Source organism: Drosophila grimshawi, unplaced genomic scaffold (assembly GCF_018153295.1).
Source record: "Drosophila grimshawi isolate 15287-2541.00 unplaced genomic scaffold, ASM1815329v1 contig_1367, whole genome shotgun sequence".
Taxonomy (NCBI): Eukaryota; Metazoa; Arthropoda; class Insecta; order Diptera; family Drosophilidae; genus Drosophila; species Drosophila grimshawi.
Window position 1 is genome coordinate 5,829,464 of NW_025062889.1, and position 11,928 is coordinate 5,841,391.

At 36.7% G+C, this 11,928-nt stretch overlaps 4 protein-coding genes across 4 annotated transcripts; 3 read left to right on the top strand and 1 right to left on the bottom strand.

The window, feature by feature from the left end:
- The first annotated feature begins 47 nt into the window (after positions 1 to 47).
- LOC6560950 (NADH-quinone oxidoreductase subunit B 2) lies at positions 48 to 986 on the top strand. The gene is made up of 2 exons (XM_001985807.2): positions 48 to 505; positions 565 to 986. Exons 1-2 carry the CDS (start codon positions 168 to 170, stop codon positions 905 to 907), a joined length of 681 nt encoding a protein of 226 aa, XP_001985843.1. The 5' UTR covers positions 48 to 167; the 3' UTR covers positions 908 to 986.
- A 187-nt stretch (positions 987 to 1,173) lies between these two features.
- Positions 1,174 to 1,900, top strand: LOC6561066. The gene is made up of 2 exons (XM_001985808.2): positions 1,174 to 1,477; positions 1,537 to 1,900. The coding sequence occupies exons 1-2, from the start codon at positions 1,195 to 1,197 to the stop codon at positions 1,755 to 1,757; spliced, it is 504 nt and encodes a 167-aa protein (XP_001985844.1). The 5' UTR covers positions 1,174 to 1,194; the 3' UTR covers positions 1,758 to 1,900.
- A 3,970-nt stretch (positions 1,901 to 5,870) lies between these two features.
- Positions 5,871 to 6,751, top strand: LOC6560730. Its single transcript, XM_032734552.2, has 3 exons — positions 5,871 to 5,943; positions 6,188 to 6,357; positions 6,431 to 6,751. The coding sequence occupies exons 1-3, from the start codon at positions 5,888 to 5,890 to the stop codon at positions 6,667 to 6,669; spliced, it is 465 nt and encodes a 154-aa protein (XP_032590443.1). The 5' UTR covers positions 5,871 to 5,887; the 3' UTR covers positions 6,670 to 6,751.
- A 2,864-nt stretch (positions 6,752 to 9,615) lies between these two features.
- Positions 9,616 to 10,958, bottom strand: LOC6560731 (zingipain-2). The gene is made up of 2 exons (XM_001985810.2): positions 10,849 to 10,958; positions 9,616 to 10,658 (listed from the first exon to the last, which is right to left on the bottom strand). The coding sequence occupies exons 1-2, from the start codon at positions 10,936 to 10,938 to the stop codon at positions 9,738 to 9,740; spliced, it is 1,011 nt and encodes a 336-aa protein (XP_001985846.1). The 5' UTR covers positions 10,939 to 10,958; the 3' UTR covers positions 9,616 to 9,737.
- Between the last annotated feature and the right edge of the window lie 970 nt (positions 10,959 to 11,928).

Here is an 11,928-nt window from a genome sequence, read left to right on the forward strand (position 1 = left end):
CGATATAATACCAAAAACGATATGGCCACCCTTATTCATATAAGCTCACGACCAGCTGGTCACATTGCGAAGCACACACAATGTTTACGTTTTCACAAGAAGAAGCATCTCCGCGGCAGCCCTGGTTTTAGTTTGCAAATTACATAAAAGTCTGACAAAAAATAAATATGTTGCGACAAGTTGCTGGAACCACGTTCGCCAAGCTGCTGCGTGCCACAAACAGCGCCGCGAATGCATCGACAACAATAAAAACGGGCACATTTGGCGGCGCCCTCAGCACGGTGCTCGCACGCCAGCAGCAAACGATGCCCGTCGTCGAATCGTCGAAAGATGCTCTGCCCAAGAAGGGTTATTCGCCATTCGGCACCAAACAGTCGAGCATGGCAGAATGGTCGCTAGCTAGATTGGATGATCTGCTCAATTGGGGTCGCAAGGGCTCCATTTGGCCCCTTACCTTTGGCTTGGCCTGCTGCGCCGTGGAAATGATGCACATTGCTGCACCACGGCAAGAATTCATATTTATTTGTATATTTGTTTATTTTTGTATAACTGATTAAATTGTAGCTATGACATGGATCGCTATGGAGTTGTTTTCCGTGCCTCGCCTCGTCAGGCGGACGTCATCATTGTCGCTGGAACGCTGACAAATAAAATGGCACCGGCTCTGCGCAAAGTCTACGATCAGATGCCCGAACCCAGATGGGTCATCTCGATGGGCAGCTGTGCGAATGGCGGTGGATATTATCACTACTCATACTCGGTGGTGCGTGGCTGCGATCGCATAATACCCGTCGACATCTACGTGCCCGGCTGCCCTCCCACTGCGGAGGCTCTCTTGTACGGCGTATTACAGCTGCAGAAGAAAGTGAAGCGCATGAAGACCCTTCAGATGTGGTACAGGAAGTAAGGATGGAGGCTAAGCCCACGAATTGAATAAGCGAAAAGTGTTAAATAAATATTGTATGCAAATACGAGTATAGTCAATAGCACAAATGTTTCCTTTACAAAACAAATCAATTCCAATTCGAATTTAATTTTAACTAACGACACAATCCCTTGTGACGTCACTTGTGCCAACATATTAGAAACTGCGTCAATTTGTGACGTCAGCCATAAGGCAAATGCCTGACCGACCTCTGACTAGCTATGATATCTCACAGTGTTGCCAGATCGTTTAATAGATGCAGCTGTGCAATGGGCGATGTACCCGAGAATCTGCAGGTGATTAAATTGGAGCCACCAGGCACTCCGGAAAAGGCCAATATCAAGGAGCGTTTGAATCTGCATGTAAAGCGACGCTTGCAACAGGATCTACCCCTCTCCAGCCCAGAGACGCCCCCGGGCGACATAGTTGCAGCCACAAGCAACAAACGCTGCAAAACAACTGCAACACAATCTAAAGAAACATCGAAACAGAGGAAACCCTATCAAAAGCGAGTCGAAAAGATTAAAACAGACACGGGAAAATGCAAGAAAGGTGAGTACATTATTTGTATTACTGCCAAATTGCAAATAATACAGCAATATTATTTGCAGCACAAGCTGCGAGTCCTGCAGTTTTGGATTTCGAGGCATACGATGAGTCTGCCGAACATGAGGCCTCGCCAGAGAGCTCGGATCAGAAAAACATAAGCCGTGATCGCTATAAGAATTCTGATATACTTAATATGGTGCTGAACGCAAAGAAACGAGCGCTAATGCAAAATCCGGAGGTGCAAACATTTTGGTCAAAAATTATGGCAGCCCTGAAGAACTGACTGTGATAGGGCAACACTAACTGCGAATGTGGCGCCCTTTTTGAAAAATGTACAATGTTGAGAAGAGGACTAGTTGTGAAAATGAAGTAATTTAAGAGTTGTAATGCACAAAATTATATATAGTCTGTATTGTTTAAATGTTATCGAAGTCGTGTTTCATTGACTGAGCATACTCTGAGAACTATGGTCTCTCTCTCGCTCTCTCTCTCTCTCTCTCTCTCTCTCTCTCTCTCTCTCTCTCTCTCTCTCTCTTAAGTGTAGCCGGCCGCTGCTTCCGAGGTTTTTTGATGCTGACAGCTGCAGAATTTTGCAGAGCCGCTCAGAAAGAATTTCGACGTTTTTGGGGTTGCAACGTTTTGCGCCGCGTAATCGCAGTGGTTTACCGTCGCAAATAATATACCATAGTATATAATTGTCTAAGAATTTGCAAAAGTGTTACGACAAAAAGGTAGTTGAATAGTGCAATTAAAAATGTTAACGAGATACCAACAAACAAAAAAAAAACCACGATGCGAGAATAAAATGAAAAACTATAACAATAATATGCCAATAGGCCATGTTAGATAATCCCGTTTTTAGGTTCGTGTGGCGCGTTTGCTATCGATTTAAATATTATTTTCCCTCTCTCGCTCGCGCTCTCCCTCTCTTGTCCTTTTGGCGAGCTCATTTTCTCTTTTGCTCTATTCTCTGCGTGTATGGTTTTTTCACCCAGCTCTCACACTCTCTTGCTGTACCTTGCTTTGACTTTGTGCTTCGTCCTTGCCTTGCCCACAAAATTTGCACTCAAAACGAACGCCCGTCCGACCGACAAACCACCCAACCACCCACCGCGAGCCCTTTCTGGGCAGCTTTTCGCTTTTCGCTTTCGTTCACTTCCATTTCCATTTGGCATCAGCTTCAATAGGCCGTTATTCTCAACGTACGCTGCCTTCATTCGAAAGAAATTCGCAACGGCGCCAACTTGCCAATAGTCATACAAAAAAGAAGGAAAAAAATGTGCTCGCCTCTTATGTAAATTAAAAAAAAAAAGGGAAAAGAATTCTCCTAGTCGAAGCGCTTGTTCAAAATAAATTCAATAGATTTTCCATTATATAATTGTGCAAAAGCCCTTGTGGAGAGTAAAAGTGACGAAAACAAAAGTGCAAAAAAGTGATTACAAAACAGTTTCAATTTTTCAGAGTGCACAATTATATAAATAATAAAAGTTTAACAAAAACAAACGAACACAAGAAATGTTTTAAAATATTTATATATAAAAATAACATATTCTAAATGAATTAATAGAAATCTACGAGCTAAATGTTAAATAATTGAAAGTAACTATAAATCCTGACCTGTAAAAATTAACTTATACAAGACTTAATTTTACAAACATGTTTTTTTTTCCTCACTTTTCGCATTATACAACATGTTAGCTACTGTTAACTGCCACAATCCAATAACAAGAGCAACAACAACAATGGCAACTGAGACTATTAACTGCCTTTCCTCTTAGTCAGTAGTTTCACTCAGGTTCCCCAGTGTATTTTTTTTTTAATAGCTAAATCAATACTCAGAACAGAAAGTTGGAAAAAAAAATAGGTTGTGAAAACCTTTCTCTTGTTGGTAGTTGCTTTTGCCCTTTTTGCTAATTGTATGACCATTACTATTACATAAGCCACAAAGCACAAAAGCGGCACAAACAACAACATTTTGTTGCCTTGCCAGGAAATGCCAGGAAAGTGTGGAAAGGCGGAGACACATGCCACATAAACACACACACCTATATATATATATATAAATATATATAACATGTATATAACTATAGCTAGTAAGGATAACTCGAGGAACTGGGAACTAGGTCAGTTATTGAATTTTCACAGGCAACCTACCCACGCACAGTGTTGCATGCAACAAACAGATAGCAGCTACAGCTATATATGTGCAACCGATGCTCAAATGCACACCAAATACAACATTCCTATATATATACTGTTAACAAATAAGGAAATCGAGGCATTCCGGTTAACGAGTCAATTCTTTGATTGACGTTCGCCATTTGGAGCATGTCAATGAGCCATAAAGACACACGACAACAACAATAGCAACAACAAAATGCAATAACAACAACAACGCTGTGATTGGCTGACTGACATGACAACGGCCCCTTGGCTACCTTATTGATTGGCACACCCCCCACACTTGCCGCATCCTGCAGCTGCGCCCACTGTGCCAGATACCCAAATTTATCCAACTCACACGAGGCGTATGCGTAATATTTGCCTTTTTGTCATGCTCCGATGATATCTGTGTGTTTGTGTGATGCAAGTTAAGTGTGTGCAGGCAGCATGTGCCACAAATCTAGTCGACTCCTATGGCTTCCTTCAGTGCATTGCACTTTCACCGATTACGTATACGACTTCTGGGCCCCACTCAAGTCGAAGCCCATCTGTGGTCGAATTTGGCTCGAGCAGCACAGTTGGACACCACCAGCCACTTCAAACAGTGTGCGGCATGCACATCCTCTGGGGTGGCAATTATATGATTACCGCTTTGGTCCTCCTTGACATTTATTATGCCCAGCAACTGAAACAGTTTTTGAACTATTTCAAAGAGATTTGTACAGCACTCTTATATTTTTATTTGGTTTGCACATAAAATGTTTGATTGAAAAGGAAATCTCCGCATTTAAATTATCTGAGTACACTAATAATATGAAATCCTCTCAATCATAAGCTAAGAAAAATGTATATTATTTATTTCCTAAAGCTATTGTCATCTTTTTAAATTTAAAACCCGATTTACATCGATAGCTGTACGCTGATTTGCAAAACATTCGCTTGTCAGCGAGTTAACAGTATAAATAGCTGTACTGTAAGCCATATCGCTTGGCATTATCATAATCCACAACAAGTCATTTGAGTAACCTAAGAGACCCATCAACACGAAATGCTTAGCCTGACAGAACTATTAAAAGGTCTCCCCCCCCCCCCGCTCCCTCCTAGGTGTGAGTGGGTTACCTTAGCTACAGGCTGGGTTTGTTGCCCATGCCGCATAGCTGCAAGCCCCCACAGCGCCATTATATATAATGGTTGGCAACAACTACAAGCTGGGAAAATCAATTCCAAAGCGATTGGCTGCCTATGCTGGGTGGATGACACATAGGAAACATAAAAAAAAAATGAGCAAGAACAACAGCAACAACAACAGCAACATTAACAGTAGCAGCAGCTGCAATCATTGCAATCCAATTAAATGACCGCTTGGCTGCCTACTGCTGCTGCTGCTGCTCACTTTTCGAGCGTGAAACGGGCACATTGAGTGAGAAATGCACTATTGCAATTGCACTCAGTTTTACGTTCCATAAACTTGAGATCCACTAATTGGGCTGTGTTCTAGCACACAGCTAGCGTCATCAAAGCCGCAGCGCCACAGCTCTCTCACTTTTACTCTCAGTTGGAACAGTTGCGTTCGCTCTCAATTGCGTTGCATTGCGCCGCTGCGCTCGCCATGTAAGCCCCGCCACCACCCACCCGCTCCTCGCTTTGCAGTTGCAGTTTTTGCCTATTTTTGAAAGATATGCGGCCCACTTAGCGTTCGCCTTTTTTTCCTTTTCCGCAGAGTTCTATTTATTTTTGTCAAGTGATTTTCACAGCGTCAAATAGTTGGAGTCTTCAAGTTTATTCACTTTAAAATGCTCGCGTGTCAAATATTCTGCTTTAAGTTTAATTTGTACAAATATTAAAAACTTGAAAATAATAATGCAATACTATCATAAACTTAAAGAAATATTGAATATTATATATAATATTCGATGCTTTTAAAGAAAAGCAAATAAAAACCAAAATTACAAAAACACGTGCAATAATATAAATATAAGTTACATAAGCCCAACTATAAATAAATGCTGACTCAAATAATTAACTCTCTCCAGGGAAAAGTCAAGCAAAAAAAAAAAACAAAGCAAAATAAGTAAAACTATGTTCTTTGCCCACTTTATTTCAGCTAACATGCTTATTTAAAACAAAACAACAACAACAAACAATAAGAGAATTAAATACAGAAACCGTTTTGCGACACACAAGTGCTAAGTACACAAACAAAAAGGAACAACAACAACAACAACAACTACAATAGCAACAACAAACAAAATGTCGCCTTTTATGGAGAAAACGTTGCTGTTGTTAGGCGTGCTGTGCTGCATACAAGTAAGCGCCCAGGTTTATGCAATACAATAATAATACCAATGAACCCTCTCCACCCCCTCACCCACACCGCACACCACACACAAACCCTTTTACTTATCGCTTCCCCACTGAAAATGGTTTTTTGCATTGTTAGACAACGTCGCCAAGGCATTTACGAGTGCTCTTTGCATGCATAATGCAATTTGATATGATTATTTATGGATTTGTTGCAATGAGTGTATCTCTATATTCTTCTTCTTCTCCAGTATCCACTGCCCTAATGTGCTATGACTGCAACAGCGAGTACGATCCCCGTTGCGGTGATCCCTTCGAGCCCTACTCCATCGGCGAGGTGAACTGCAGCAAACAGGAGCCCCTCGAGCATCTTAAGGACAAATACAAGCCAATTCTCTGCCGCAAAACCGTGCAGAAGAGTAAGTTCTAAGCAAAAATGAATATTTCTTGCATTTTTTCGCTTTTTCTTATGAACTGTGATTGATCTTTCAGTTTATGGCAAGACCCGCATAGTGCGTGGATGTGGCTATATACCCGATGAGCGTACCGATAAGGAGTGCATAAGGCGCTCGGGCACCCACGACGTGTCCGCCACCTATTGCGCCTGCACCAAGGAGCTGTGCAATGGAGCCACTGCCGTTGGAGCAAACCAGATGCCTCTGATCCTCGCATTGGCTGCCGGCTTTGCGATCTTCGTCACAAGACATAGCATAAGAGTGGAGAGCTCATAAATATTCTCGTTTGGCATTTGAGATTAAACGTCTTATAATTTATATATATGATTTTCATTGATTTTAATTAACAATTCCTCTTGGGCATTTTTCTTTTTTCTTTTTTTTTCTTTTTGTTAATAGATTTTTGGAATTTATGGCAATGTAAGGCACACTTAGATGGCCACTTAATTTAGTTGCATAATTTATTTTAATTATACGTATGTGTTCGTAAGCGTAAAAAGTGAGAAAATACTATAAAAAAAATACAAATAAACTCTGTACTTAATTTGTTGGGCTCATAAAAAATAAAAAAAAATGCATATAAAAAGTACCTCTAATAATGTAATTGTAAAATTACAAAAACAAAAAAAAAATACTATTTGGGCGGTAAAATCAATTTAATTGTTTTATTTGATAAGCTCATTTTAATTCTATATTCATTTTAATGTGTGTATATCCGAAATATGTAATAAACAAAAAACTGCCAGTAATTGTCTCCGCCTAATACCAAAAAAAGTACATTTTCATGCCCAACTTTAAAAACTAAAATAATATTTTGTAGTTTCTTAAATACACTAGGAAAGGATATTTAGGATTCTGAAAAAAATTCATCAATTTTAAAAATGTTTCCATACATTTAGGACACTTTATAACTTAAAAGGAAAAAACTTGACCCAACAGATAATAAAAACCATAATTTCCATAATATAAAACGCTCTTTAAAAAAGAGCAAATACATTTTCAACTACTAAATCGCGATATTTACATGCAACAAAGAACCCTAAAAGGTAAATTTTAAACCAAAACTCTTCATATGATATTTAAAAAAAAAACAAAAATTAATTCAATGAGTACATTATAGAGAATAGTTTTTGAAATAACTAGGACACAAGATCATTTGAAAAACAAAAAAACACATATTTCAACTAAAACCGAGAACAAAAACATAGCAGAAAACTATTTACAAAAAAAAACAAATCAGTAAAACATTCATTCAAATTATGAAACTATTAAACAAAATCATACTTTGTCCATTTTTAGCTTCATACAAGAAAAATTAAATAAATACAAATAGACAAATAAACAAGAAAATCTTCCTAATGAATAAATAAATAATAAAAAAATAAAAAAATTGTCGTGTAGCAGTTTATTGTTTAATTTTAGTTTAAAAAAAGAAGGATTAATTGTTAGGCACAAATCCAAAGTCACGGCTAATAGGCAAAGTACAGTCAACACAAAACAAAGTGCAAACCCAACAAGAAACACTAGCCAACCAACACAAGACACAAAACCAAAGACATTTCAACACTTGATTTTGTGTTTTTAATAAATATACAAAACTTCTTATATTTGCATACATTAATTGCCCATTTCATGCATAGTTACACTTATATTCACACATACATATATAGAGCATGATACTTATTTAGTTAAATATTATTAAGAATTATATGGACAGCTAAAAAAAAAAAACAACAACATTGTAAGCATATGTAGATAAACTTAACTAATTTTAATTTACATACGAGAATAAAAAAATAAAAATGTGCATTAAAACAACAACAACCAAAAACTAGCCGTTGTATCTAAATAATATATATGAAAAATATATTTTGTGCATATTAAATTAGTTAAAACTAACAAAAATGAAATCTTATCGAAACAAATGAAAAACGTTTTGAATTATAAAGTATAATTTGGAAGAAAAAAATCGAGTATAAACCCTCTTCTAATTTTATAGTCCACCTTAAGTACCCGAAAAAAAAGCATACCAAAACACATCACTCACAAAGAACCACGCAATAATAATAAATATATTAAAAACTAAAAACAAAAGGAAAAACAATATATATACATTTATAAAGAAAAATGACAGCGTGAATCATATCATTGAGCTTTGCTTTACGAGTGACGAGATTCTAAAGTATAAATAAAGAGAAATCACACAATATAAATGTTATATAAGCAAACAACAAATTGCTAACCACAAAACAAACACCAAAAAAATCTCAAAATGCAAAAATATAATATAAAAAAATATATATATATAGATAAAAAAAAAAACAAATGTTTGGTTCATCTACAGCATCTACTAAAAAGATCTATAATAAATAAACATATTAGTCCTAAAAAAAAGTTTCGAAAAAGAAAAGAACACAGTTTTGAGTAATTATATAAAATAAAAACAATACACACAGTTGCATAATAATAATAATAATAATAATAATAATGAAATATATGTGTTTTGTCTGCGCTGGCTGAGTCGTGAAATTATAATGATTTATATTTTGTTTATGAGTTTCTATGCAAACCCAAACAAATATATATGCAAAAATAAAATAAAATAAAATTAAAAAAAAATTAAAAAAATAAAATAATAAAACCAACAACAATTTACAAAAATTATGTGAACTTGTTAATTTTTAGCGTTTAAGTCTGTAAAGCTCCGCTTGTAGATGAAAAATCAATAAATAAACTAAATACAAAATTGAATAAAACGATAAAAAAAAAAGTTATAAACTTTCACAATACACAATAAAAAAAAAAAACAAACTTTGCTGTTTTATCGACTATGCAGCTCATTAATAATGATATATGCGCATTGGATAATGGGATTTTGGACAGTGAAATAGTATACCAATATAGATACCAAGGAAAGACTAATTTCGAATCGAATTTTGATTAACTAAGCTCACAGCTCACTTTTCTCGATTGGCTTGCAAACTCTTGTGGGTGTTTCAATAATGCAAATAAACCAACAAAAAATAAACTAAGAAATCCAAAATTAAATGAATTGTTATCAATATTGACGTTAAAAATAATTTAATTTAATTTTCTTATAATTTAACCGCTTAATCCAGATATGGTATCTTATAGAAAAGTAATTGATCAGCTAAATAATATTTTTTCCGCACGCATTAGCAGCCCTCATTGATACTAGGATATATAAATTGACGAATTATTTCTTTCATTAAACTTTATTTGTTTTATAAAAATGCAAAACTTTTAAAAGAAGTTATTTTATATGTGATTAAGTATAAATCAATATGTACTTGCACAGTTAAGTGAAGTGTATTTTTGTTAAGTTAAATTAAGGTATTTGGGAAAATTGCTCGCTTGGCAATGGGTTGTGTTGGGCTGCGCACTATTTTGATGAATCCATCCTCTCCCCATGTGCTTCCAAAGGAGTTGACGGCACGCCAATAGTTCAAATTGCTTTGCGTATCATGACCATAGCCGAGAATTACGAGAAATTGAGAGCTGCTGGCTTGGGCATGCACAGGGGGCACATAGACACCACTGCTGTAGTGCATGAATCCAAATGTAGCAGGATTATATTCAACAATCACAGGGAATCCACTTGCCACGTAGCGCATCAGTAGATTATCATTGGAATCAGCAATAATTCCGTAGCTCTCCACCACAATGTTACTTGCTGTCATAGTGGGCAAACACATGCCCTCATGATTAATGGAATTATTGGGAGGATATTCCGTCTCGGTGACCAAGGACGTACCCGGATTTTGTGTCAGATAGTCGAAGCCAATTTGAGGCACCTGTGTGGTGCAACCAGTTCCCATTCCAGCGCAATCGATTAAGCTCTGAGCGGATATATTCAATGGCTTCATGTTTGAAGTCTGCAGCGCATTCATTATTTGTACGGACTTGGCCAAAGAATAGGCCCAACTGCTGCTGCAGACGGTGCCCTGATCCTGTGCCGTCAGAGTCATAGTGTTAGCTAACATGTCAAACTGTGGTGGTGCCTGATCCATCGGCGGTACCGGCATCATGGTGTGGAAGGAATTTGATGGATAAACGGATTGTGGCAAACGTGCCGCAAACGTTTTCAATCTGATGTCAGAGAATTGATTCAGCTTCACGTGATAGCTGCTCGCGTTGCGATTTGCTAGTGCTTCGTGTTGAGTTATCAAATTTTTGTGGTAATTGTAGTAATACTGAGCATTGTTTTGCTCTGCACTGTTGGCATATTCCTTGTGAAAATCACGCTACACAGGATACAATTCGTTACGAAAATTAGTATAATTTTTAAATATTAAAAAATGAAAATATTGAGAAAAAAAAGTACCGTATCAGGCGAATACTGAGTTGTTGTATGAAACACAGTTTTTCTTATGCTTCTAACAATTTTTGTTAGGTAATCAATCCTTTTCCCTTTTTCTTGAATATTTAACTCACCATATATGCTTCGAAATCTAATTGGGCCTGTCCGTGATTGAAGGCATAGCCACCCGCGAACAGAGCACAGCAAAGCAACAGTTTTAACATCTCGGAATTGACAGAAGACACTAGTTAAGAATTGAAAATTGGCAGTACCTTTATATAGTCGCACGCATCCATACACTTTCTTTATGGCTCGACAAGCAAATAATAGATAAACGTAAAGTGCAAATAGATTTCTACATACAAGAATGGGGCATTAAAATCATGACAGTCGTTCTTTGCCAGCTCGCAAATGCTCAATTCGCACTTGACTAATTATGATCGTATAGATATATACACATATGACTGGTATTCTCTTGGGGCCAGTCAATATCGTTAGATGCCTGGGCGTGGCGTGTTTATCTATTCCACTGCTGTTGGAGGTTCTCATATCGCTGTTAATTTGAAATTTCCACTGGCCTAGTTCAAATCCAACGTTGTTCCCAATTCATAAGCTGTCTGCATTGGCATTTCTCGGCAATTGCTGTCATGTTCTCAATATAATAAACTTTGTTAGTCTTGACAATCAAGAAGATGGCATAGTAATGCATACAAAAATGATAATAATACTCAAATCTTTTATTAGACTATTATAATTGCACAATTTCTATTTGCATAATACCAATGCGGAATTTGCTTTGTTGATAACTTTCGATTCATGAGTAAATATGATTCATATCAGTTTTTTAGTGTATATTTAACACTTAAGACTAAAATGTGGAGTAATTAATACTAATCAATATGGCTCTTTATCTCCCGGTGTGTTCTCTATATCACAATTTCCGTTTGCGTAATACGCAATGCGGAACTTGGTATGTCCCATCGATTAGTTCGGATTCTAAATATGATTCATCTCAGTTTTATGACGTTTATTTAAGACTTAAGTGTACTTCCCACGTTAATGCTTGGTATTCATGGCTATAAAATGTAGAGTAATTAACTAATCGTCAAGTCACTCTTCAAGTACAATCAGATCTTTAATTTTTGCAAAATATTTAATAATATGTAAATGTGAACGTTGTTAATTACCTAAAAATTCCATTTCTTATCACTTAT

Excerpts from the sequence above, each read along its gene's own strand:
- LOC6560950 (XM_001985807.2), top strand. The coding sequence starts at position 168 with ATGTTGCGACAAGTTGCTGGAACCACGTTCGCCAAGCTGCTGCGTGCC. Across the intron at positions 506-564 it reads ATGCACATTGCTGCACCACG|CTATGACATGGATCGCTATG; the intron begins GCAAGAATTCAT and ends ATTAAATTGTAG.
- LOC6561066 (XM_001985808.2), top strand. The coding sequence starts at position 1,195 with ATGGGCGATGTACCCGAGAATCTGCAGGTGATTAAATTGGAGCCACCA. Across the intron at positions 1,478-1,536 it reads CACGGGAAAATGCAAGAAAG|CACAAGCTGCGAGTCCTGCA; the intron begins GTGAGTACATTA and ends TATTATTTGCAG.
- LOC6560730 (XM_032734552.2), top strand. The coding sequence starts at position 5,888 with ATGTCGCCTTTTATGGAGAAAACGTTGCTGTTGTTAGGCGTGCTGTGC. Across the intron at positions 5,944-6,187 it reads GGCGTGCTGTGCTGCATACA|AGTATCCACTGCCCTAATGT; the intron begins AGTAAGCGCCCA and ends TTCTTCTTCTCC. Across the intron at positions 6,358-6,430 it reads CCGCAAAACCGTGCAGAAGA|TTTATGGCAAGACCCGCATA; the intron begins GTAAGTTCTAAG and ends TTGATCTTTCAG.
- LOC6560731 (XM_001985810.2), bottom strand. The coding sequence starts at position 10,938 with ATGTTAAAACTGTTGCTTTGCTGTGCTCTGTTCGCGGGTGGCTATGCC. Across the intron at positions 10,659-10,848 it reads TAGATTTCGAAGCATATATG|CGTGATTTTCACAAGGAATA; the intron begins GTGAGTTAAATA and ends TATCCTGTGTAG.